Here is a 23,863-nt window from a genome sequence, read left to right on the forward strand (position 1 = left end):
TGCCTCCTGAGGGCTGTGAAGAGCCTTCTACCAAGTAGGAAATGAATTCTTTCCAGTAATACCTGTGTGACTCTCAGTTCTTCCAGAGTGCTGCTAAAGACGAGCTGTGTCGTCAGAACAACTTGTATGTCCAGCCGTACGCCTGCTACGAACTTGGCTGTCTCCTCCTAGGCAGGCCAGAGGTAAGACTTCCTCGTGTGCTCGTGGTCTCCAGCACAGGAGCGTGCCCACGAGCAGCAGAGAATACTGTTCACTTAGACCGAACCTCCTGCTGGGTTTGCTTTCCTCGGCCTCCTGAGCGAGTCCTGGAGGCTGATGTCAGTTGATGCTAATGTTTTTAAAGAGGCAACAATGGCCACCCTGGAATTTGAATTCCAGATGTGACTTTGCATACAGATCTTCCTTTGTGGGAAGAATTATTGCCCTTTTCAGAGTGGTATGACATGGTGTAGTGCCTTGAGAATATGAGAGCCATGCCATGTCTGCCCTGTGTCTTAAAGTGTGCCACTGGTCAAGTTACCGACGCACAAGCCCACTCCCTAGTCCGCACAGTGGGCAAACCCAGCTTGCCAGTTTACTAAGAGTCATGGTGCGAATAAGTGAAGAGGACACGTGAGTCCTTGGAAATTGTTACAACATCACGGACATAACTTGGCAGCTACTATCTATTGATTATGGTCTAGGAATGGCTCAGTTAGTGAGGGACTTGCCTCCCAAGTGTGAGGACCTGAGTTTGGATCCCCAAAGTCATGAAAAGCAGGTGTGGCGGCTGTAACCCAGTGCCAAGAGATGGGAGGCAGAGCCTGAGCTCCCTGGAAGGCCACTGAGAGAAACTGTCTCAAACAAAAAGACGAAAGAACACCTGAGGATACCCCAGATCATCCTCTGACCTCTACACTCTGTACAGAGAATGCCCCCAAATATGCACACAGAGATGTGTAGGTTAGCAAGTGGGTAATTGGGTTTTTGTTGGTTTTGTTACAATCAAGTTTCACTAGTGCCCGAAAACAGTGACTCAAGTTTGTTGAGTCATTTTACCAAAACAGAAAAAATAAATAAATAAATAAAAATAAAGTACCTATCACACATTTAGATGGAACGTGAAGCTTGGTGTCCTTTCCTGTAAGGGACTGTTTACTTCTCATGGAGTCTTACCTCAATGTCAATGGACCTCAGCTCTGGGACATCAGCTCTGGGACCCGCCAGTGTCCATGCTCACTTAGCAGGTCCTCCAGCAGGTGTGGGACGTACTGTCTCCAGCCGAGACTTCGTTACTGTTACTTTAAGTTGTTTAGTAAGACTTTCAGCCTATACCACTGTGCTGAGCCAGATGGTGGTGGTGCACATCTTTAATCCCAGCACTCAGGAGGCAGAGCCAGGTGGATCTCTGTGAGTTCAAGGCCAGCCTGGTCTACAGAGCAAGATCCAGGACAGGCACCAAAACTACATAGAGAAACCCTGTCTCGAAAACAAACACAAAACACTGTGCTGAAATTGTTGCCTTTTGTACACAATATTGGGCCATGAAAACTTACTTGTCAAGTAATGCCTTAACGCAAACTAATAACTAGCTTCACATTAGAGAAAGTAGGCACTGTCCTTGGCCCCCCTTGTGCCTCCTGTGGGTTGTCCTGGTTGTGTGTCCTCCACTGATTTGCGGACATGGCTGTTAAGACACAGTCTGTTTTTCTTATGTTCACAGACTGTGGGAAGAGGCAGAACTCTACTCCTTCAGGCAAAGGTAAAAAGCACACCAGTCCCTCTTCCCATGGCTCTTGTCACCCTGTTTTCTGTACACCTGGGTCTTAATTCAGGAAAATGTGCAAGTGTTGATACATGTGTAACTAATTCTGGAGAGAACAGTAGCTAAGCAAATCCACGAGCACTGGTTTTGAAGGGTTTATTAGGATAAATTACTATCTAGTCATTCGGCATGTTTATAAGTGCTCTAGTTTTGATAGGGAAAATAAACTGTATTATTAAAATTTTTGAATAGGTCTTGCTGTGTTTCCAGATTAGTATTGCACTACTAGGCTCCAGGAAGATTCCCCTGCCTCAGCTTTCTGACTAGATGGGACTTCAGTCTTACACCACCATATCCAGCTCCAGGAACAATTAACTTTTGATTTCATAGATACATTTGAAAAATATTTGTTATTTTTATTTTACATATGAGTGTTTTTGCTTGAGCGTATATCTGTGTACCACATGCCTGGCTGGTGCCTTCAAAGGCCAGAAGAAGGTGTCTGATGCCTGGAATTGGAGTTAAGGATAAGCTGCCATGTCGGTGCTGGAATTGAACCTGGGTCCTCTGGAAGAATAACCAGTGTTCCTAACTATTGAGCTGTCCCCTCGCCCCACCTATGTTTTTGAAGAATTTCCTAACAATGGCTTGCTTTGAGCCCAACTTGAGACTAGTATTTCAAAAATAACATGAGGTCATTTTTTTCCAGAAGAATTTGTAATCCCCCTGACTCATCCTTTCGAGTGTTGGGATTACAGGCTTATGCTGTTCACCACTCTAACAGTTTTAAGCACAGTGCCTGAGTGATAGGGAGTAAGAGTATCAGGTGGATGTGAAGTCTCCTCTAGGAGGTAGGGAGTTACTCCAGGGCTGTAAGATGCGGCGTGTGCTGTCCTGTGACACCCGGGGACAGTCATCTTTATCTGGCCCTTGCAGGAGGACTTCTCCGGCTACGACTTTGAAAACAGATTGCACGTCCGCGTCCATGCTGCTCTGGCCTCCCTGAGGGAACTGGTCCCTCAGTGAGAAACTCCAAGTGACCCCTCTGTCCCCTCCACCCTGGGTCAGCACCTGAAAAGCAGAGGAGAAAGCCCCTTGGAAGAGGCCACCTGTGCCAGGGATGACTTCCTGGTGTTGCTGGCATAGTAAAGATTCCTCTTTTAAATATGTAGCTTCGGAGTAATAAAGATGTCAAATGATAAAAATAATCGACCTGGGAGAGGGTTAAGTGACCTTGTTCAAACATTTTAGTTTTGTGATTTATTATTTTTAAAATAAAATCACACTAAATATTCACCCTGTGGTCTTGTGGCAGCGCCTACATTAAACATAGATCAGAGTGGGCTAGTGTGAATTGTAGCATGTCTCTTGTGTTTAGAAAAAAATTAAAGCGTTTTCTAGTGTTTTACTTTATCCTGGAAATATCCCTATGACCGTTGTAGCACAAACATTCCTGGCTGGGCCTGGTGGCACACACCTAGTCCCAGCACACAGGAGGCAGAGGCTGGCAGGATCTCTGAACAAAATTCTTACCCCTGTTTTACTTGCAGCGAGACTCAGGTACAACAGTGGCCGCCAGCTTACTGCAGTCAGTTACTCATATTTCATGGGGCAGTAGCTAGAACGCAGACCTCAGGATCAGGAACTCGATATTATTTTAATATAAAACATGTTAATAACCCGGAACTCCATGCTTAACTTATCAAAGCTAAGATCCTCTGCAGCTCAAGTTGCATCAACCATTTTCAGCCCCAGGGCTGGAAGGTGGCTCAGTCAATGCAGTGCTTGACACACAAACACAGGACCTGAGTTCCTGTCCCCAGCACCCACATCAAAACAACAGCAACAAACCCGAGCATGCCTAAGCACAGATGTAATCCTAGTGCTTTGGGAGCAGAGGCAGGAGGATCCCTGAGCTCCTCACTGTCAAGGCGGTCTTGTTGAAACAGCTCAGGTTCAAGGAGAGGGGTAGAAGAAGACCTGAACTGGACCTCCTGCCTCTACATGCACGTACGGTAGACACATACACTCCCCGACACACACATCCCTTCCTGGATTGTCTGCACAAGTTCTCAAAGGGAGGCAACACAAGAGCAGGGAGAAGCTCAAGATCACCATCAGGAGCGTGTCCCTGCTGCCAGTCCTGCCGGAAACCTGTGTTCTAGGAGTTCTTCTGTGGTGAAAAGTGTATGATGATTAACTTTAGAAACCCTTTAGCACAGTGGTTCTCAAGGTGTGTCACGACCCCTGGGGGTTTGAACAACCCTGCATGTGGGATATTTACATTCCAATTCATAACAGTAGCAAGATTACAGTTATGAAGTAGCAACGAAATAATCTTATGGTGGGGGTCACCACAGCATGAGGAGCCGTATTAAAGGGTCGCAGCATTAGGACAGTTGAGAACCACTGCTCTAACATATATCCCACAAAGGCTATTGTAGCGTGAGTGTAGGTTTGTACCTGAGGATATTTGGTGGTGATGGACCTGCAGGGTTGTATATTGCCAGGATTCAGTCACTCACCTCTTACCCCGGGTTATTGGATATTATAAAAAGAACTCCAAGTTGTTTTAGTCCTTTATTGCTGAGCTTTACTGATGATCCGGTTTTCTCTGTGCCCAGCGCTGCACAGCTGTGGTTTTGAATAAATACCACAGGCACTTTTAAGAATCTTTGCCATAATTTGGCTCAGTCATCTTTAGGTTTCTAAATTTTCATTGAACTCAAGGTTTTCATTTTAGAGTACAATTCATTTACAAATCCTACTGTCTGAGCCACAGGTTTGTGTGATACCAATTTGTTTGTTTTTTTTTCCAGACAGGGTTTCTCTGTGTAGCCTGACTGTCCCAGAACTAGCTCTGTAGACTAGGCTGGCCTTGAACTCACAGAGATCTCCACCTGCTTCTGTCTCCCCAGTGCTAGGATTAAAGGCGTGCACTATCACACCTGGCTTGGGATATCAATATTTTATTGTTTGTTTGTTTTTTTGTTTTTCGAGACAGGGTTTCTCTGTGTAGCTTTGCGCCATTCCTGGAACTCACTTGGTAGCCCAGGCTGGCCTCGAACTCACAGAGATCCGCCTGGCTCTGCCTCCCAAGTGCTGGGATTAAAGGCGTGCACCACCACCGCCTGGCTTGATATCAATATTTTAATACTTAGGAGGTAAAAAAGTAACAAATCAGCTAGATTATTGTCAGATTTCATATTATTTACTCTGATAATGGAAGGATGGGGTATCCTAATCTGGCATTGAAGATTACCTTTAGTGGTAGAGTACTTGGTGTGCTGGAGGCCTGGGTTCTACAACCCCCGAAAACATTTAAATCTTGTTTGAGGAAGTGGTGTCTTTCGTGGAAGTCCTTCCTCACGAACTCTGTCTCATCATTATCTGTCCCTTAGCCCTGGGTCAGCCACTTCGGATAGACGATTACTGAAGTGTTCATAGTGACATCCTGATGTGGGTCTGGTAGGGAGTGAAGACGTAAGAGAAGCTGACAGCCCTGCATTCGATGGCCGAGTACATCCGAGAAGCTCGGGGTGGGGGTGGGGTTCTGAAGAGAAAGCAGTGGCCCCGAATCCTGGAAACCTGGTAACTCGAGAGAAAACTGTGGCCGTTACCAAGCATTCCTCACTTGCCTACAGTGTGTGGAAGGTGGTTCTGTCAGGATCACGGAGCAGTCTGAGACTGTCATGACATTCTTGCTTCAGTTTTTCTTCTCTGAATTTTCAGTTCAAAACCTTTCAAGCTATTAGTCTATATTCAAAGGTTACATAAAGCCCCATACTTTCAAATTAAATTATTTATAGATTAAAATTGTTTCTATTTTTGCCATTGAAGTTTCCAATTTCAAACCGTCCTATGCCACAGGCTCTCCAGTGGACCTTCCAGTTTGTAAATGTCAAACATATTTTTGTATTAGATTGTACTTTTGGTGAGAGAATGGATATTTTATGTATGCTAAATACATATTTTTAATTTGGCAGACTTGGAGGCATGGCCTAGCGATGACAATGTATTGTGTACTTTTCTGGATGATATAGTTAAGATTTTTATCTTTATGGAGTTAGGTATCTTTTTATTTTAATGCATGGTAGATAAGTCTTCTGAGTAAAGAATTAAAACTTTCAGGTGTCACAGATTAGAATATTTATTGTCACAGAATTTATAAACCAATTAATTACTGAGTTTGCACTTTTTCTATTTCTGCAAACTAAAATTAAATGGCAAAGTCTATTGGAGTTTTAACACACACACACACACACACACACACACACACACACACACTTTGCTCTGTAAGCTTTTGAAATTGATTTCTTTCTTAAGCAAAATAGTGGCAAGCATTCACATGTGGCCTTATAGCTATGAAGACACACTTGTGCCATTGTGTTGTGTGGTATGGTCTTGCTTGCTTGGGTGGAAGTAAAACAAAGACAGTAGGAAGGTTTATTCTGAACCAAACACGAGTGACTACGCCCAGAAACATTAATTCAGATTACACGGAATCTAATCTAAGCCACCATAGAAGTGGTTACTTTTGTAGTCACAGAACAGAGCCCATTTACAAATCAAGGTATGTGCAGATGCTTTGGTGAGGATGTCGGGTGAGTATCCGACAGCACAGTGGTGGAATCTCATGCGGGTTTAGATGTTGATGGGATCGTTAGCGTCTATCTGTGTTGGTGGAAACTCCGGGGCTGCTATAATACATTCCCAAAGGTCTTGCCCTACACCCAGAAGGATGTTGTTAAACCCCACAGAGGCGGGCAACAAAGGGCTAGCAAGGGCACTAAAGATAGCCCAAGACAGTTTTGGCCTTTGATTTGCACTACTACAGTTCTCCACAGCACTGGAGTTCTAACAGTGAGTCTTCCAGGGAGCTCCAGTCCATAAAGGAAAACGTGGGCCTAGATCACTGCAAGAAAATGCTGCAGAAACTAGTGCTGGGAGGTGCAGGAAGAGGAAAGGACCATGGGAGCAGGATGGGAAGCCGGCCCAGAGCAGATGCAGCCCCTTTGAACCACGTGTGAGAAACCCGGAGAGCAGTGCAGTGTGGTAAGACCCCCCCACGCCCCAGATGCGGTATGGTAAGAACCCCCCCCCCCCCAGGTGCGGTGTGGTGAGACCCCAGGAGACTGCTCCCTGTCCCTGGGCGGCTTGGGTGTGAGATGGGGCTTGATCCTAATTAAGGAGAAAAAAGCGGCAGGCAAGCTTCCCAGGAGGAAAAGTGTGCCGTGTTTGTAATTCCCTCTTTGTTTTGTGTGGCAGAGCTTACTCTTTGTAAACATTACCAAGACGGTTAGTATCTAGGAGGTGCGGGGAAAGGAGGCGGCAAGGTCAGGATAGCCAGCTGTGAATGTAGGTTTTCTTCCCTATACACCTGTGTTTGTTGTTCTTGTTTCTTTGAGACAGGGTCGCATGAATCAAAGAGACTGGAAATCACCGTGTCCTCCTGCCTCGACCTCCCAGAGCTGGGGTTACAGGCGAGCACCTCCGGGCCCTGTCTTCTGAGGTGCTGCGGACTGAGTTCAGGGCCTCGTGCACGTCAGGCAAGCTCTGCCAACTGAGCTGCGTCCTTAGCCACCGGCCGGGTGATCCAGCCCCGGCCGCAGCCCCGGCCGCAGCCCCCGCCTGGAGAACGTCAGCTCCCGCAGAGCAGGGTGCAAACACGAACGCTTCCTTCTCCCGCTCGCTCCACCCCCCCTTTGTCCTCCGGCTCCTCATTGGCTGGGTCGGCCGAAGCCTCGCCTCTTCCGGTGGGCCCCAACAAAGGGGCGGGGCTCTGTGACGCACGCATGACGCACGCAGGGGTATAAATAGTCGGCGGGCCGCGGGCTCTCCCACAGGAGCCGCCGGCGAGGGGGCAAAGAGGAAGCTTTATTGAAGCCGGAGAGAAGGTGGGCCTGGCCCGGCGGGACGGCGCCGGCCGAGCCCCGGAAGGCAGCGGGCCGACAGCGGCGGGAGGCCGCTCGGAGGGGGAGACGGGGGTCGGGCGGGAGTCTGGCGGCCCCTGCCGAGCGCGGCGCGGAGTGCCGGGTCCATGGCCCCCAAGTCCCCGCTAGCGTCCCACCCGGGTAGTGTCAGGGGCACGTGCCAGAGGATGCGCCTTTCCAGAAAGGCCGCTCTTGGCGAGGGTTCTTGAAAATTAAGAGCTAAGGTATCACTTTTGAACAGCCCTCCGTCAGCTGGGTTGGTGACAGGTCTGGTGCCACCTCGCTGCTGCTACCGCCTTTTCTCAGTCAAGGAAGTTCTTGGGGACAGTCCGCATCCCTGGCTTTCAAGTGTTCCTAAACTGAGACTTGGTACTAGCACCATCCCACTGCCGCCTCGTGGTTGGTAGCACCAATTACCTAAGGAGAGAGTGTTGTGCCTGCTCCATTTTGCCTGCTGGTCACTTTGAAAACGGCTCCTGGGGTGTTTATTTAAAAACAAAAGCAAAAACATATACATATGTATATTTGTGTGTGTATGCTTATGTGTTGCAGATCACTGCCATTTAGCGTGTGGGTGTGGTAAAGCTGCATTTCCCCCAAAAGATGGCTTAATTCGGTAATGCATCTGATGAGTAAGGGATTAAACATTTCATTGTAGTTTCAAAAGTTTTGCTTGGGTCAAAATTTATTTTTGCCTGGCCTTTAGTAAAGTGAAAGGTGCTTTTAAATAAAAACATTTTGCTGTGGCATATTGTGTTTTTATTAAAAGTTGGCCCTTGGTATAATTGTTATAAACTATGCCACTAAGTCCCATAAAACATGTAAGGGTGGTAGGGCACAATTCATTGTCAAAGTAGTCGGCTCTTTATAAGTACCCATTCTTAAGGTAGTTGTGTCTAGAACAGCTGTGATTTCCCCTAAGCAACCTTATTTTTTTTTAAATATCTCAAAGTCTGGATGATTTAAGCACCTCTTTCATATCTGGTGGCTCCTTGGTAGCTCAGGACCCAATTTAATACCCATATTTAGCAAAAGACGGGCAGCACTGTAATTTTTCCCTTACTAAAGAGATTCAATTTTTCACTTATTTGCAAGCTTTCATGTTTCAGAGTGAACACCCAATTTAGGGCCGACAAACAATACACCCATGAGAATTATAGGTTTAGGTGTGTCCAACTTGCAGCTTGTGCCCCAGGACAGCCACGAGTGCAGCCCAACATGTTTGTACATAGCATAACCCATGTCAAAAGTTAGTACAACCCCTAGATTATGTAACTCTCGGGGTACCACGTGAAAGTCATCAAGGGGATGGATATGGTGGCCCAAATCTTTATTCCCAGCACCCAGGAGGCAGTGACAGGTGGATATCTGAGTTTGAGGCCAGCCTAGTCTACAGAGAGCGTTCCAGGCCAGTCAAGTCTAAAGTGGGGTAGGGGTGGGGGTCAGCAAGATAGGAGAAAAGGGAAACAGGAAGAAAGTAAAGGGTAATTTGATTAAAGAAAGAATTATATATTATGGATATGGCATAGTACAGTACCATAGATATACCTAACATTAAAAAATAACTCAGCGGTAGAGTGCTTGCCTAGTATTATTTGGGAAAGTCCTGGGTTCAAGTCCCAATACCAAAGAGAAACAAAGCAAAACTTGTCTTCTAGAATGTGGGAAATGTGTCCAGGGATATATTTAGGAAAAAATATCTTTTTCCTGTACTCTACAAATTAGTGCCTATATTTGGATATTATTTGGAAATATATGTGCTTAATTTATCTTTATTGAAACATTGGATTTTATGTGTTTTATTTGGTCCTAAAATGTATTATTCTGGTAATCCTGGCAGGGCGTTTCCTATTGATTTAAAGTGTGTGTGTGTGTGTGTGTGTGTGTGTGTGTGTGTGCGCGCGCGCGTGCGCGTGTGCCACTTGTGGAAGTTAAAGAACTGCTCTCTAGAGGAGTTCATCCACTCCTGCTACCTTGTGGGGTCCCGGATTAAACTCAGGTCTTCAGGTCTTGGAAAGCACGCCCTTGATGTAGCATCTCCACACCCACACAGTTCTTAGTGAGTGCTAGATCCCTTGTTTGTGCATAGTAGGCAGGGCGTAGTAGTTTGTTTTGTAAATTATTACCAAGGATTGCACACTATGTTACTAGAATAAATGCTTAGAGATTAGAAGTAAAGCTAATAATTTTAATAGATTTGGTTTTAGGACCCCCAATTAAATCATGAGAAAATTCAGTAACTGTAATGTACAGTATAAGATTTTGTTTCTCTTCATTATAGTTGAAATTACAGACATCCTGCCAAAATGATTTCTTCAAAGCCCAGACTTGTTGTACCCTATGGCCTCAAGACTCTGCTTGAGGGAGTTAGCAGAGCCATTCTCAAAACCAATCCGACAAACATCACCCAGTTTGCAGCAGTTTATTTTAAAGAACTCATTGTGTTTAGAGAAGGTTTGTATTGCTTTAGATTCTCTATCTGCTGCTTTACAAAATCATTTTCAATTGAAAAATATCTCCATTTGACTTCCTGCATTTATTCGTTCAGGGAATTCATCTCTGGATATAAAAGATCTGATTAAACAGTTTCATCAGACAAAAGGTAAGTGCCCCAGAGATGCTCACTTCAACAGTGTTGCCATAACATACTTGGTAACACACATTCGTAATTATGCCAATAGATACCACACAGTGGTTTATGTGTAAGCATACTGGTGCTTTCTCTTTTTACTAAGTCACTTTTAGTTTATTTTAACATCAGGATTTCCAGTTTAGAAGGTTTTAAATTTTAAAAAGAGCTTATTTTGGGGCCGGGGATTACTCAGGGCTGGTAGTAGAGCACTTAAAAGGCACACGTGAGGCCTTGGGTCAGTCCTAGAGCCACAGATTCCACTTGGAACAATGAATATACAGGAAGGTCTAGAACAGTACAGATGAACTGGTTCAGACCCTCTCTACTGCACACCTGTAGGAAGTACAGGGGAATTTAAGAGAACGTGTACTTCACAGTAAATTGTAGTAAGGCATTTTGTAAAGTTGTACAGGTTACCATCAGTTATTTAAAATGCTCCAAAATCCAAAATGAAAACGAATACAATGTTCAAAGTCTCTGTTTTAGAGTATTTCACATCCCTGGTTTTCAGGGTAGGGATTCTCTACTAATAGGCTTTGTAGATACTCTAAAATATTTTTTTAAACTTCAAAATCTGATGCATTTCTGATAAGGAATACTCAAGATGTATACACTTTTTAATGAAATAGAGCTAGGGGTTTTATGAGAGATATTTCAATGTAGGCTTAAGCATGGAGGTTAGGAGAAAGTTTGCTCTTACCTAGTCTACACAGAGCAGCCATCTTTGCCCCAGTCTGCTGAAAGAGTGAGCAGATGTTTCTCATGGAACAGTGGTTTCCTCCACATCCTGGGCATTGTGACACAGTAGCATATGTATGTACAGAGGAAGTTGTTTTCCATGGATTTGCAATTGAGTGTAGCAGCATGGAACAGTTGGCAGAGAAGCAACTGTTTACCAAGGGTTGTAAGAAAAGGCAGATTATTCTAAGTTAAAAAAGGTGAAGTTTGGTAAATAGTGCGTCTAAAAGAGCAGTGAGGAAAGCTTCTCTCAGCATTTTGTGTTGAGGTAAAATGACTCCTGGCCACTGTGGGAAGTAGCTGAATAGTTCTCGCCCTGTAGACTGACCAACAGCTTTAGGATGATTGGAGAGTAGTTATCAGCCACCCTCACACTGTCATTAACAAATAAACAAAGTTTCTTCTAACGATTTATGTGGATGAGTGTTTTCCTGCGTGTGTGTAGTGATGCACATACATACACACGCCACCTTCTGCAGAAGCCAGAAGAGGGTGCTGGGTCCCCTGAAACTGGAATTATAGGCAGTTGTGAGGTACCACACAGATGCTGGGAACTAAACCCGGGTTCTCTGCAAGAGCAGTGAGCTCTCGATTACTGAGCCGCCTCTTCAGCATCCCTCTCACTTTTACACCTGAAGTGTTCTTTTGAATTTACTTGTATTTATTTTTTGTGTGTTGTGTGCATGTGCACGCTATGGCACACGTGTAGATTAGAGGACAACTTTTGGGAGTTAGCTTTCTTCTTTGTTCATGTGGGTCCCCCAAACTCAGGTCATCAGGCTTGGCAGTACCTTTGCCTCAGTGGTTCAAACCATGTCATTTTTGTGAGTCAAAGATAACCATAGCTACAAGAAGTTAGGGAGTCGGGTCTAGGAGAATGCAAACATCAGGATGGTTGGCTTTGCAGTGAAAGACACCCAAAGTAGGAAATCCCGATGAAAAGTAGGGAACATGGGCATTGGAAGGGGCAGAGAACGAGGTGTGCACTGTTTCTGGAATGTTGCACTGTCTGGTACAGCTGCTTTCTTACAAGTTCCTGATGACATTACTAGCTAACCACGAGAAACTGTGGGACTTGCTTATGTATTCTTAGCCACATATACAAAGCGAGTCCAAGAACACTGCTCTTTCTATATCCATGATCCTAGTTTCTCAGTCAAGGCTATTGCTTTCTGTCTTCAAAACGAGAGTTGCATTAGCAAATACTGTGAGTGCACAGGCTTTCCTTGTTTCATAATAGCGAGACTGAGTTTTTATGGTGGAAGATAACTACCTGATAGCACATTTCATTTTAATGTGGATTTGGTTAATAATATGTAGTTTAATGTTTTTGCATCTCAAATTTTTTAATTAATTTGGATTAACCGAGTAACAAAATTTGTAGGCCAACCATACTTTTGATGGCACTAGAGGAGATATGGCTGTTTATCTCTTCAAATAACTACAGATATCAACAAACAGGCAGAGTATACAGATAATCTGAAAGGAAGCTCACAGTGTGGTTACAAAAACAGATTGCCCTTTAGGGAGTAAAACAGTGGTAACATGGCTTCATTCTGGAGAGGTCATGAGGCAGCATGAAAGTATGACCAGGATACAGTTGTCTGATCTCATCTTGGCGCATTAGTCTGCCTTTTGTTGTCGCCACAATGGCTCACCAGCAAATATGACCATTTTCAAGTTAGAATATATATATGTTTCCTAATGTGAAAAGCCACAGTGCTCCAGATGACAAATTCACTGTTAAACTTTTCGAATGGATTTTCTTAAGTGGAGGAATACATATCCGTGTGTTTCCTTTCCAAGTTATGACACCAACTGCAACTGTGGAATGATTTACTTCCCACCCTAATCTTTAGTTTTTCCTTTGCTCATATTTGGTTTTGTATGTGCAGGTTTGCGTGTGTGGACATGGTGCATGTGGACGCCCAAAATGGACACTGGTCACATGCCACACTATTGAGGCAGGGTCACTCACTAAACTCAGAGCTTGCCAACTCCTGCTAGCTAGCTTGCTCTCAAGAGTGCCTGTTCCTCCCTACTTCCCCAGCGCTGGGATTTTAGGTGACATTCCAGTTATCCTGACCAGTTCTCACATGGCTGGGTCATCTCCTCAGTATCCCCACCCACTTCTTTTTTGGTGAGACAACAGACTAGGAGGGTTCAATTCCTTCCATTTAGGAACTGAATATCAGCTTAGAGTGGTAGGATACTGGTTTTATACTACAATATATGCTGGTCATTTATTTCTAAGGAAATGAATTGTTTAGGTGGATATGAGTTGTTACAGGTTCAGTTACAGGTTCACTAGCTATGCTAATAAACAGATGTTGCACATAGATCTGTGTATATTGGTATTTGAAAGTTCAACCTACCAGCTTTATTGAAAACATTGTGAGGAGTGTTTGCTGATTAACTCGTCTGGCTGTTATTTTTAGTAGAGAAATGGGCAGAAGGAGCGACATTGGAGAAGAAAGAATGTGTAAAGGAATCAGGAAGAACAGCTCCAGTTTCCTGCGAACCTACACGGATGGAAAAATCCACAGACACAGAGGAGGACAATGTAGCTGGACCACTATTTAGCAACAAAACTACCCAGTTTCCATCAGTTCACGCTGAACTCCAGCCTGAGGAGACATGTGAAGGAGTTTGGGGTCCTTCTTCCAAACCAACCACACCTAAGACTACCACTCCACCCACATCACCACCTCCAGCACCTGTCTCTGCAGAGTATGCCTATGTCCCGGCTGACCCAGCTCAGTTTGCTGCTCAGATGTTAGGTAATGTCTCACCTACTCATTCTGAAGTTTTAATGGTGGACGTGGCAACAAGTACGCCCTCCGTTTTCCAGGAGGCACTGAGTGCGGAGTTTGCTGAAGAAGTCGTGGTGTCTGCTCCTCTGGTGTGCTCTGGAGAGATGGTAGCAGTGCAGGTTATGAGCCAAACATCTGCGCAGGCAGTTGTGGGTCCTAAATCTAAGGCTGAACCATCAAAGGCTTCCTCAGCCCCCTTGCAGGGTGAACAAGAACCTCCTGCTTATGAAGCTCCTGACACTCAGGCTACATCACCCTTTCATGTACCATCCGTATGTAACGATGTGCCTGTCAATGAAGGAGTTGTCTATGTTGAGCAGATACCGGGATTCATAGTTATCCCTTTTAATGATCAAGTTGCTTGTTCTAAAGAAAATGAGCAGTCACCACCAGTTAGTCCCAAACCAGTAGAACCCAAGACCTCCTCAGGCGTGTCTAAACTATCTGTAGAGTCTCTGAGAATTGTGCAGGTGGAGAATTCCCAGCACCAGTCCTCAGTACACATGGAGGCAGCAGCTACAGTTCTGCTCTCTAACACTGCTTTAGATGGTCAGCCTGCAGAACCCCTGGATGCAGAGGGCTTTGTCAAAATAGCCTCTGAAAAATCTCTGCACCTTGAAATGGAGATCGTTACCATAGACCCTGACAATCCTGGCCAGGAGGAGTCAGGGGAGAACTCTGCACCCTATTCATCTGGTGACCCTTTCCCTCCTGCGCCAGGAGGCTTTACTGAACCTGAAATCCAACCAGATGGGGAAGATGCACCTGAACAGGTTTGATGAACCCAGGTAAGAAAATTAGATACTTGCACATTCACATACTGCGTTTCAGGTAACATCTGTATTCAATAACCATATATACAGGTTGGCTCTCCTGCCGACTGGCCAAAGTCCATTTTTGGGTTTTTTAAATGCCAAACCTACTTAAAGGCTTTGTTGTACTTAAAAATTTACAATTATGCAAATCACATGGCACGTTCAAAGGCTGATTCATTTTGCACGTTTGTCAACCTAAGAATCTGTTAGGTTTTTAATGCCTGTTTACAAAATGGTTATTAGGAAAACGAACCCTGAACCCTGCCTGTATTTGGGCTGTGGCATTTAAAACGTTAAGGAAATGGTGGTGTGGCTGACTGCTTTCGCACTGAGTCAGGCTTGGGATGCTGGCTCAGACACTGCCTCCTGCTTGGGACCTTCCTGTGGCTGAGGGGCAGCGTCACAGCTGGATGGAGAGAGGACAGGTTAGACTGAACTTCTGTGACACAGGAAACCAGCAGAAAGAAAACAGTGTGTGCAGTCCACATGCGTGGGTCCTTTGGTCACTTAACCCCAGGCACACCAAAGTCCAGCTGCTTTCCTCCTGACACACAAGTGATATAACCTCCATCTCCATCTGATTGTGGAGCCTCCCATTCCTCTTGCAGAAACTCTCAACTCTGACTCAAACCAGAACGATCCAGAACTAGTACCAACGCAGGTGTTAGCATCAAATTCTGACTGGCAGTGTGAAGATTTGCTGCAGCTGGAAAGGCAGGGCAGTGCTACCCAGAGCCTGTGCGGCCGGCAATAGCCTACGGCTTGAGCATCTCCTCAACAAGTCACTGTTTTCAGGCCCTTAGCTGTTACTGAAGGACAGCTGTCCTCAGCGGACAGTTACCAGGAAAACTCAGTTTGAGGTCTTAGACTCTTCCATCTGGAAAGACTGATTTGGATTGTATTTTTAGGAAGCTTGAAGACAAACTGAATTTGTCTGAAGCCATCAAAAGCATCACTTAGTCTGTGCATAGTGAACTTTTCTGTGAAGAGAGAAAGGCTGCCCCCAGAAATGGATGGCCTGATGTTCAAAACACAAACTTGACACATTTGAGTCCCTATCTTTGGCAGGACACACTCCGCACTATAGATTCCCCTGCTGTAAGCTGATGGATGGCTTTTCTAGCTCTCTGTATTAAAGTGTCCACCAGCTTTTTGCTGTCTTCTAAGGCAGATGGTGGTGCCCAGCCTTGACTAAAAGGAGTCCTCTGCGATTCTGACTCCTAGGTGAAGCAACAGACTGGAGATGGGAGATGACAGGCCTGTCCAAAGACCAGGGACATTAGGTGACATGTAGTGTCTGACTTTGGGGGAGGAGCTGCTATGCAGATGTACTATCATGATTTTTCATTGGCTTCCCATGCTTTGTGTTTGTTTTTGGTAAAAGTAAAAAGTTTTGTTAACCTTCTTCTGAGGACCATGTAGAAGCCACATATAAAGTTTAAGATTCTGGTTAGGCATGGTGGTAATTCTAGCTCTTGGGAGGCTGTGGCAGGAGGACTGCTAAGAGTTCAAGGCCAGCCTGGGCTCACAGTGACACCTTGTCTCAAAGAGCCAACAGTGTAAGAGTCTGGAAACAGCAACTTAGAATACAATTGCTTCTTTAGCCGCAACTCTACTGACCCTGCCATTGCTACCAATTCCTTTTCCAACTGTTCTGAGTCATTCTCTTCCTTCACATTACCAGGCACAATTTCTGTAGTCCTCTCTATAGCATGCTTTATGGCACATACTATTACAGTTGCTTATTTATATGTTTGAAAAAAAGATTTACAAAGATATGACTGTGCATAGTGCCTGATACAGAGACAAACCTTTAACGCCTGCAATTTTTTTTTTTTATAGCACTAGCAACAAGCGAAGCAGGACAACCACCACCATATTCTAATATGTGGACACTTTATTGTCTAACTGATATGAATCAACAAAGTCGCCCATCACCGCCACCTGCACTTGGGCCTTTTCCCCAAGCGACCCTCTATTTACCTAATCCTAAGGATCCACCACAGTTTCTGCAGAATCCACCGAAAGTCACTTCTCCAACCTATGTGATGATGGATGACAGCAAGAAGACCAGTGCCCCACCTTTTATTTTAGTAGGCTCAAATGTTCAGGAAGCGCAGGACTGGAAACCTCTTCCTGGACACACTGTGGTGTCACAGTCAGAGGCCTTGAAGAGATATGCTGCAGTACAAGTGCCCATTGCTGTTCCTGCAGATCAGACATTCCAGAGACCTGCCCCCAACCCCCAGAATGCCAGTCCTCCTACAAGTGGACAAGATGGCCCCAGACCGAAAAGCCCAGTCTTTCTTTCTGTTGCTTTCCCAGTAGAAGATGTAGCTAAAAAGAGTTCAGGATCTGGTGACAAACGTACTCCCTTTGGAAGTTACGGTATTGCTGGCGAAATTACTGTGACTACTGCCCATGTCCGCAGAGCAGAACCTTAAGAGTAGGTAACCCTTCCTACCTTGATGTGTGGGCCTTAACACAGCTGATCCTTCAGCACTTAGAGGCTGAGATAGTTAAACACTTGGTAATAGTGGGGTATCCTTCAGTTTATGGGCTTGGCTCCCAACTACAAAGCTGCTAATGAATGCCCAGCCACCTTTGAGTATATGGCAGATTCTAAAAAGAGAATAGAATACATTTGAATTTTTCTTTAAAGTGAGGATAATCAATTTTTAAGAAACAGGAACAGAGATAGGATACTAACTGTATGTCCATGTAAGAGGTTAAATTCAGTTAGGCTTAATTGGGATTTTAAGACAATTTTATCACTCAATTTTTTTTTAATTCAATTTGGCTTAATGTCAAGCTTTTCCCTTCAGTGTGGACAGTGGGTTGAGTAAGACATGGCCCCGAGTGTAGGAGACGAGCACTCCAGTGCTCCAGGCCTGTGGCTGAGGAAAGCTACGGATTCTGAACTAAGTTGAGCCATTGTGATGCTGGGGGTTGGGAGGGGGTGGTATTTCAGTTGTGTAGCCATGACCTGATTCATGACAACCTTGTAGTATCAAGAGGCCAGGCACAGCGGACTGCCTGAGGGTGGCAGGAACTGCTAGGATATTTTTGATTAGCAAAGAGCTTAGGAACAGAAGGAATGTAGATCAGATTTCACTCATCCCATGATATTTAAACAGTTCAATGTCTCTTCATTAACAGATACTGAAAATGATGCTGAGTCAGCATTCAAGGTGGAGTCTGTCACCACGTGAACTGTATCAATAAACTTCCTGCAAGCATGAAACTTTGCATTGTTGTTTTAGTAACTTAGCAGGTGTACAAACTGCCTTAACATTGTCCAGCTCATACATGTACAATGGTGTCAGCTAGGCAGCAGTCTCTCTGGCCCTGGGGACACCTTTGAGTGTCAGGTTACAATATCAGCTGAAATTCTGAAAACAGTCACACTTTTTTTTTTTTTAATATTCTAAAGCCTTTATTTAGCATCATTATAACACTTGTTAACTTTAATACAATTAAAATAACTTACTGGAAGCTACCTAAGGCCCTTTAGGGCAAGTATCTCAGTCTGGATTTGATTGGATAAATACTATGAGATTACCCCAATTAAAGGGGCAAAGCTACTGTACAGTAGGTCTCCAGTACCTTGCAAACTCAAAATGCACAAGGCCTCCTCTTACATAGATTATAATACACGAGTGCAGCTTAATTTCTTCGTGGCATTGCCACTAGAAGTTGAAGCTTAAAGGTTTGTCATTAGGTAATGATATCGATTAAAATCTATTTCTAGGGCATTTTTGTGATTTTCAGTTCAAACATACAATTTAACCCTGCAAATTCTAATGACAGTGAACACAGAATGTGAAAGTAAATTCAGAGCACGAAGATGAGTAAATACCTTTTTCCGTTTAGAATTTTCAAATCAGGAATCCTGATTCTGCCCCACCCCTTTTTGGAGGTGGGAAAATAAAATTGAGGGCTAATTTCCCTGAAAGGCCATCTTACCAATTTAGTTTTTATAAAATAACAACCTTTACATTTGTGCACATAACATTGTACAGAAGAATTCTAAACATTTCAAAGCTACACCTAAGATTCTCAAGCATAATAGCATAAAAATATTCAAAATAACTTGATTTTTGGATCACTAGAATTCCACAAAGCTGAGTGTTAGACTAGGTATAGACTCCGGTGCATGTGGGGATAGGTCAGCACCTCCATCAGCTTCTCACTTTGCATAAACAGTATTCCAAGTCGGCAGACCCACGAAGCAAAACGTCTCCTTTTCCCTCCGACCTTCACCAGTATGACCATATGCCCTACCTTGTTGGGTGAAATGCAAATCATAGAGGAATAGAAACCAAGGGGAAATTTTTAAAAACTTAAGCTTAAGACTTAATGTAGATTAGCCAAACACCTTGACTTCTCTGCACTTTAATAAATATCAGGCAAATTGAAGTAGTTTCTGTCCCAGTAGCTGCCAGAGTAAATCCAGTCCTGTGCTCCATTGTGAGGGTTAGGACCTTGATGGAACCACCTGTCCAATAAGAAAGGATAAAATTTAGAGAGCAAATGCCTCAAAACCCACAGAATACTGTTGTTTAACTAGATTATAGTAGTTGGCTCTGTGTGTCATGGATTTCCTCAGAGACTCTAAAGAAGAGATAGTTTTTCTAGTCAGAGAATATGTATCCACACTATTCGAAAGGGTCTTTAGTCAAAAGTTGTTAAGATCTAGCTCTACAGCAGTTATCAATGAGTACTGTGATCTGTCCTCTTGTGATCACCCATGAGGAGGCATTCTGTGACGCAATCAGGAATAAGGAATTAGCACATGGGAACACATACTTACAGCAGGCAGGTGTACAGTGCCCGTAGGGTTGGTTCATAGGCACTCTCCACTTTACAAGTGAGCTGTCTGTCAGAGCAGTTACACCTGCTGGTGGCCAGACTGGCAGTGACAGCAGACAGGTGTGAATTCAAAGGCTGATTTCTCTTCTGCTATGCCACGTACACCCAGTGAGATGAACTCAGTCCAGTCTTTACTGGGTCTCAATTTGGATTCCTGGGCTACCTCTAGCTTTCATTTTAACTTGTCCTAATTATCAAATGAGCTTCCTGAATCATTTCCCTGTCTCTCAAGAAATGTAGCACCCAAGCCAGGTACGGCAGTGCACAGGAGTCCAGCATTTGGGAACAGCTTTTACACTGTACTTCAGAGTTGAGGGACCTGGGGTACTTACAGAAAAGGAACCCCTTTACGCAACCACAGCAGCCATTTACCTGGGTTTTATACCCACATGTCCTTTACTCATTTTTTGGCAAAAGCTATTATGTGAATAAATCCAAAACATTTGGGGTAGAAGCTGTAACAGCATTTCTAGATCTTCTTGTAAGGTGTAAAATGACTATCATGTCTACAGGAATGCTTATAAAATTATGCCCATGTTGGCTTTAACATTTACTTAAGTGGATCACAGATTAGCAGTTACAAGGGACTCTAATAAAACAACTACTAAGTAACTTCTAGCCCAATCAAAAAGTCATTTGATACTGTCTAAAATATTACTTTTTCTAAACCCTAATTTTAACATGTTTAACCCCTTATGTGTGGAAAAGGTACTCCCTAAATTAATGATGCATGATATATGTACACATGAATGAGCCTGTAATTTACTCATAGATGTGAGCAAATAATTTTCATGCCCAAATCTAAATCTGCATTGTACTCTCCCTTTTCAATGTTGAAGGAATGTTGGATAGGGAGAAAAGACAAATTTGCTTAACTACTCTCACCTGTAATGACTGTGCAAAAACATTCTAACTTTACCTTCTCCAGTCATTTCTCTTTCACAAACACAACTCTTAGTTTTACCACTTTAATACTGAACTCTGGAAACCACGTCCTCTGAGGCCTGGAGCAGACGAGCAGGGCTCTGGACCCTTGCTCTGTGGTTCACACACAGCAGCCTTCTAAGCCAGAGTAGGGCACATACCTTGTCTTCCAGTCCTCTTCTGACTTGGACCTGTTTTTGCGGGCTGCTCTTTGTTTTTCCTCAAGCCGTTTCTTTTCTTCACTAGCTTGATCTAAAAAATAAGGGCAGTGAAAAGCAAGTTCTGCTGAGGATGCCAGGCATGGGCCTAAGGACAAGAACTACAGACAGCACTGTCCATATGGACCCTCATTACACAGCCTATAATCAAGACACAATCCTGATGCACACTGGTGCGGGCTGGTGGCACATGTCTGGAATCTCAGATGTTTGGAAATTGAGGCAGGAGGATCCTAAGTTCAAAGCCAGCTTGAACAACTTAGTAAGACCCGTTCTCAAAAAGTAAAACAGAGCTAGAGATGTATCCCAGTAGTAGTTTATGAAGCCCCACAATCAACTCCCAGAACCACCTAAATAAGACAAAAGAATTAACATTCTCTAGACTAATCATAGGAAGAGTTGGCATCTGACAGTCATGTATTTTTGTTTTTTTCACCTTTTACTGTGTAAGAATTTCATACAGGTGTATAATGTGCTTTGATAAATGCCACCCAGCAGCCCCTGATTTTACTCAGTAAAGCTGCTGTTTCCCTGGAGGGGAAATGGCCCTTTGTGAGGTCGACTGAGTCGTCAGAAGTGTCACAGTTTAGGACTATGTGTCATTGAAGAAGAAGCCACGCTCTAGGAGGCTCACAAGTGAATTCTGAAGACAGTGGTTTGTAGAGTACAGTCCAAAGTCGCCAAGTGTCCTCTGAGGGGCACTTCTCTAGCCACAGCCAGTGCAGTGTACTCCTCACAGAGGAACACGGTTCAAGCAGTGACTCTGAGCTTAAGTAAGGCTGATCTCAGATTTTCAAATTTAAAACTAAAGTTGCTAGACTTTAGCATCAAAGTCTCTAAGAGGCTAAAACTCTGAGTACTGCAACCACGAGACGAACGGAGACCCGAATGAACGAAGTGACCCAGAAGCCCCGCCCTGAGGGCGGGTCCCTCACCTATCTCTCCATTCTCCATGGCTCTGATGTCCGGCCGCAGCCTACAGTCAGTTTTAGGAATCACACTCTCCATCTCCTTGTCTACTTCATTCAAAACCATTGCAAAGCTGGTAAAATTATACATCTGAAACAGAAACAAGCAGTCAACACCTGCCACGACCAGCAGGAAGCCCGGAAGGCATCTAATCTGGCAGTGACACCTCCCGTGGCCGGAGTGCTGGTCAGCCTTTCTCAGAGGACATCGCTAAAGGCCCCCACTTCTATCCACACCACCCTGTGGACATTCAGCTCACAGCAGACCTCCCAGGGTAGCACACCCACACCCACTCTGCTTTCTTCATTAAAATCATGTCCTGCTGGGGCTGGAGGGTCTACACTGGTCAAGCGTATCAGTCTGTTTAACAAGGGTGAGACCCCCAATGAAGATCCATCCAGCCCACCTCCCGGCTTGACAGAGCGCCCTCTGGTTAAGGGGGGAGTGTGACATATGGGCAGCAGAAGGAGACAATAAAAGGACACAGGCTCTGCTGCCTGAGGAAGGGCACCATGCAAGCTGGATACTAAACAGTTCCTGGATTTAACAGGCCCATGCTCACCTGAGCAGAGTTAGGAGGCCTTGGGGCTATCCTCCACAGGAGCACACTTCCAGGAATAATGAAGACGCTCTCAGAATCTGGCACCGGCATTTCATCAGACTCCTCAGATGAACTTGTCTAGAAGGCGAAGCAAGGTTTTAAATATACAACTATGTGCTCTGAAGACTGAACAAGGAAGGTCTCATAGCATACACAGAAGAGCTGAGACTCCTAGTCCAAGAAGCATCTCTCCGAAAGGTGAGACAGAGGTTGGGGGATGTGCAGGTACACAGCCCAGGGCAGGAGGATCTGAAAGGACTTAGTAGCTTCCATGGTGTCCTTAGCTTCTAGGAACTATGCCTGGAGCCTATGCTGGTTGTCAATCACCTCTGCACTAGGAGTGAAAAGAGCATCCCTGGCTCTCCAAAGCAACATGGGCAGTCCCCTAGATGCAAGTCAGCAAGGAGGTTGACAGCCTCCAGCTAGTTGGAGTAACTGAGTAACCCTGGGGCCACAGCAGTCACAGAAGGGGAAGAGAAGAGGCACCTGGAGGCAGAATGAGGTGGTCATAGCTGCTTATCCAGACCCTGGTGAAGCGCGAGACAGAGCAGGGCTGCTGGGCGCGCTGTTTGTCCCTGCTCCTGCCATGATGACAGATGCTGGAGTCCAGGACTCTCAGCCTTATTCTGGTTACTATTGCACTCAAGGCATTGTTCACTGCCCTTCTTTACTACAGTGTGAAAGTTTCTAGTCTTTTAAACACAAATGACAAATATTTACTGAAGAAGTCAGAAAAGCTCAGGGCTAGGATGCAGCGTGGTACAGGAATAGCCTGACAACCCGAGAGCCACACACTAAAGGCACAGCCAACACATTACACATACTGGAGAGAGGCAAAAGCCAACGCATGCACACATTTGAGAACAGGAGGTCACATACTGGGCCACTTAGCTAAATTCATCAATGACACAGAACCAGCAGGCTTCTGCCATGCAGCTGACAAAAAAAAAGACCTGACAAAAATGTCAGGCGAAAAAGAAAAGTGGCTTCCTCAGTCTACCTCCCCACGGACCTGACCCCTGCTGCTCACTGTGTTTAGTCTTCGCTCATTGGACCTTGAGAAGCTGTTAGTACCATAAAGGAAAACACAAAGAACTCAAAGACTTAGAAGGTCCGGCCAAATCCTCAGCATCAGTTGACCACACTCCCGCTTCTGGTTGAGGTGCGTTCAGTGAACACACAGTGGAGCCAACAGCAAGGTGTGGTATGGGACCAGTAAAAGCTGCCCGAGAGCACGGGAGTGTGTTCAGACAGCCGCCCGAGAGCACGGGAGCGTGTTCAGACAGAGCACGGGAGTGTGTTCAGACAGCCGCCCGAGAGCACGGGAGCGTGTTCAGACAGCCGCCCGAGAGCACGGGAGTGTGTTCAGACAGCCGCCCGAGAGCACGGGAGCGTGTTCAGACAGAGCACGGGAGCGTGTTCAGACAGAGCACGGGAGCGTGTTCAGACAGAGCACGGGAGCGTGTTCAGACAGAGCACGGGAGTGTGTTCAGACAGAGCACGGGAGTGTGTTCAGACAGCCGCCCGAGAGCACAGGAGTGTGTTCAGACAGCCGCCCGAGAGCACAGGAGTGTGTTCAGACAGCCGCAGCCCACGGGAGGGCT

General features: G+C 45.0%; 3 protein-coding genes across 16 annotated transcripts in view; 2 read left to right on the forward strand and 1 right to left on the reverse strand.

Annotated features, from left to right (window-relative positions):
- Positions 1-3,040, forward strand: part of Ttc39c (tetratricopeptide repeat domain 39C) — a 90,450-nt gene extending 87,410 nt beyond the window's left edge. Inside the window, exons 12-14 of the mRNA XM_059246228.1 lie at positions 78-182; positions 1,703-1,741; positions 2,681-3,040. Of these exons, the coding sequence (XP_059102211.1) occupies positions 78-182; positions 1,703-1,741; positions 2,681-2,770 (234 nt within the window). The 3' untranslated portion in view covers positions 2,771-3,040. The remainder of the gene's footprint in view (positions 1-77; positions 183-1,702; positions 1,742-2,680) is intronic.
- Positions 3,041-7,508: 4,468 nt separating this feature from the next.
- On the forward strand, positions 7,509-17,919 carry Cabyr (calcium binding tyrosine phosphorylation regulated). Of its 5 annotated transcripts, none has more exons than XM_059246387.1 (6): positions 7,509-7,641; positions 9,959-10,131; positions 10,226-10,279; positions 13,486-13,827; positions 16,518-17,121; positions 17,835-17,919. In XM_059246387.1, exons 2-5 carry the CDS (start codon positions 9,984-9,986, stop codon positions 17,117-17,119), a joined length of 1,146 nt encoding a protein of 381 aa, XP_059102370.1. In that variant the 5' UTR covers positions 7,509-7,641; positions 9,959-9,983; the 3' UTR covers positions 17,120-17,121; positions 17,835-17,919. The 5 variants fall into 5 exon arrangements, with proteins under 5 accessions (XP_059102370.1, XP_059102367.1, XP_059102366.1 ...); XM_059246385.1 differs by lacking the exon at positions 17,835-17,919 and adding an exon at positions 8,230-8,293 and having other exon boundaries at positions 7,576-7,641; positions 13,486-14,648; positions 16,518-16,630; XM_059246386.1 differs by lacking the exon at positions 17,835-17,919 and adding an exon at positions 8,230-8,309 and having other exon boundaries at positions 7,611-7,641; positions 13,486-14,648; positions 16,518-16,630.
- A 1,135-nt stretch (positions 17,920-19,054) lies between these two features.
- The window catches only part of Osbpl1a (oxysterol binding protein like 1A), a 191,967-nt gene continuing 187,158 nt past the window's right edge, over positions 19,055-23,863 (reverse strand). For all 10 annotated transcript variants that reach the window (XM_059246373.1, XM_059246372.1, XM_059246374.1 and 7 more), the window contains 4 exons: positions 22,221-22,337; positions 21,625-21,748; positions 20,633-20,723; positions 19,055-19,173 (listed from right to left, as the gene is read on the reverse strand). In XM_059246373.1, the coding sequence (XP_059102356.1) occupies positions 19,071-19,173; positions 20,633-20,723; positions 21,625-21,748; positions 22,221-22,337 (435 nt within the window). In that variant the 3' untranslated portion in view covers positions 19,055-19,070. The remainder of the gene's footprint in view (positions 19,174-20,632; positions 20,724-21,624; positions 21,749-22,220; positions 22,338-23,863) is intronic.

The sequence above is a fragment of the Peromyscus eremicus genome, chromosome 19 (assembly GCF_949786415.1).
Source record: "Peromyscus eremicus chromosome 19, PerEre_H2_v1, whole genome shotgun sequence".
Classification (NCBI taxonomy): domain Eukaryota; kingdom Metazoa; phylum Chordata; class Mammalia; order Rodentia; family Cricetidae; genus Peromyscus; species Peromyscus eremicus.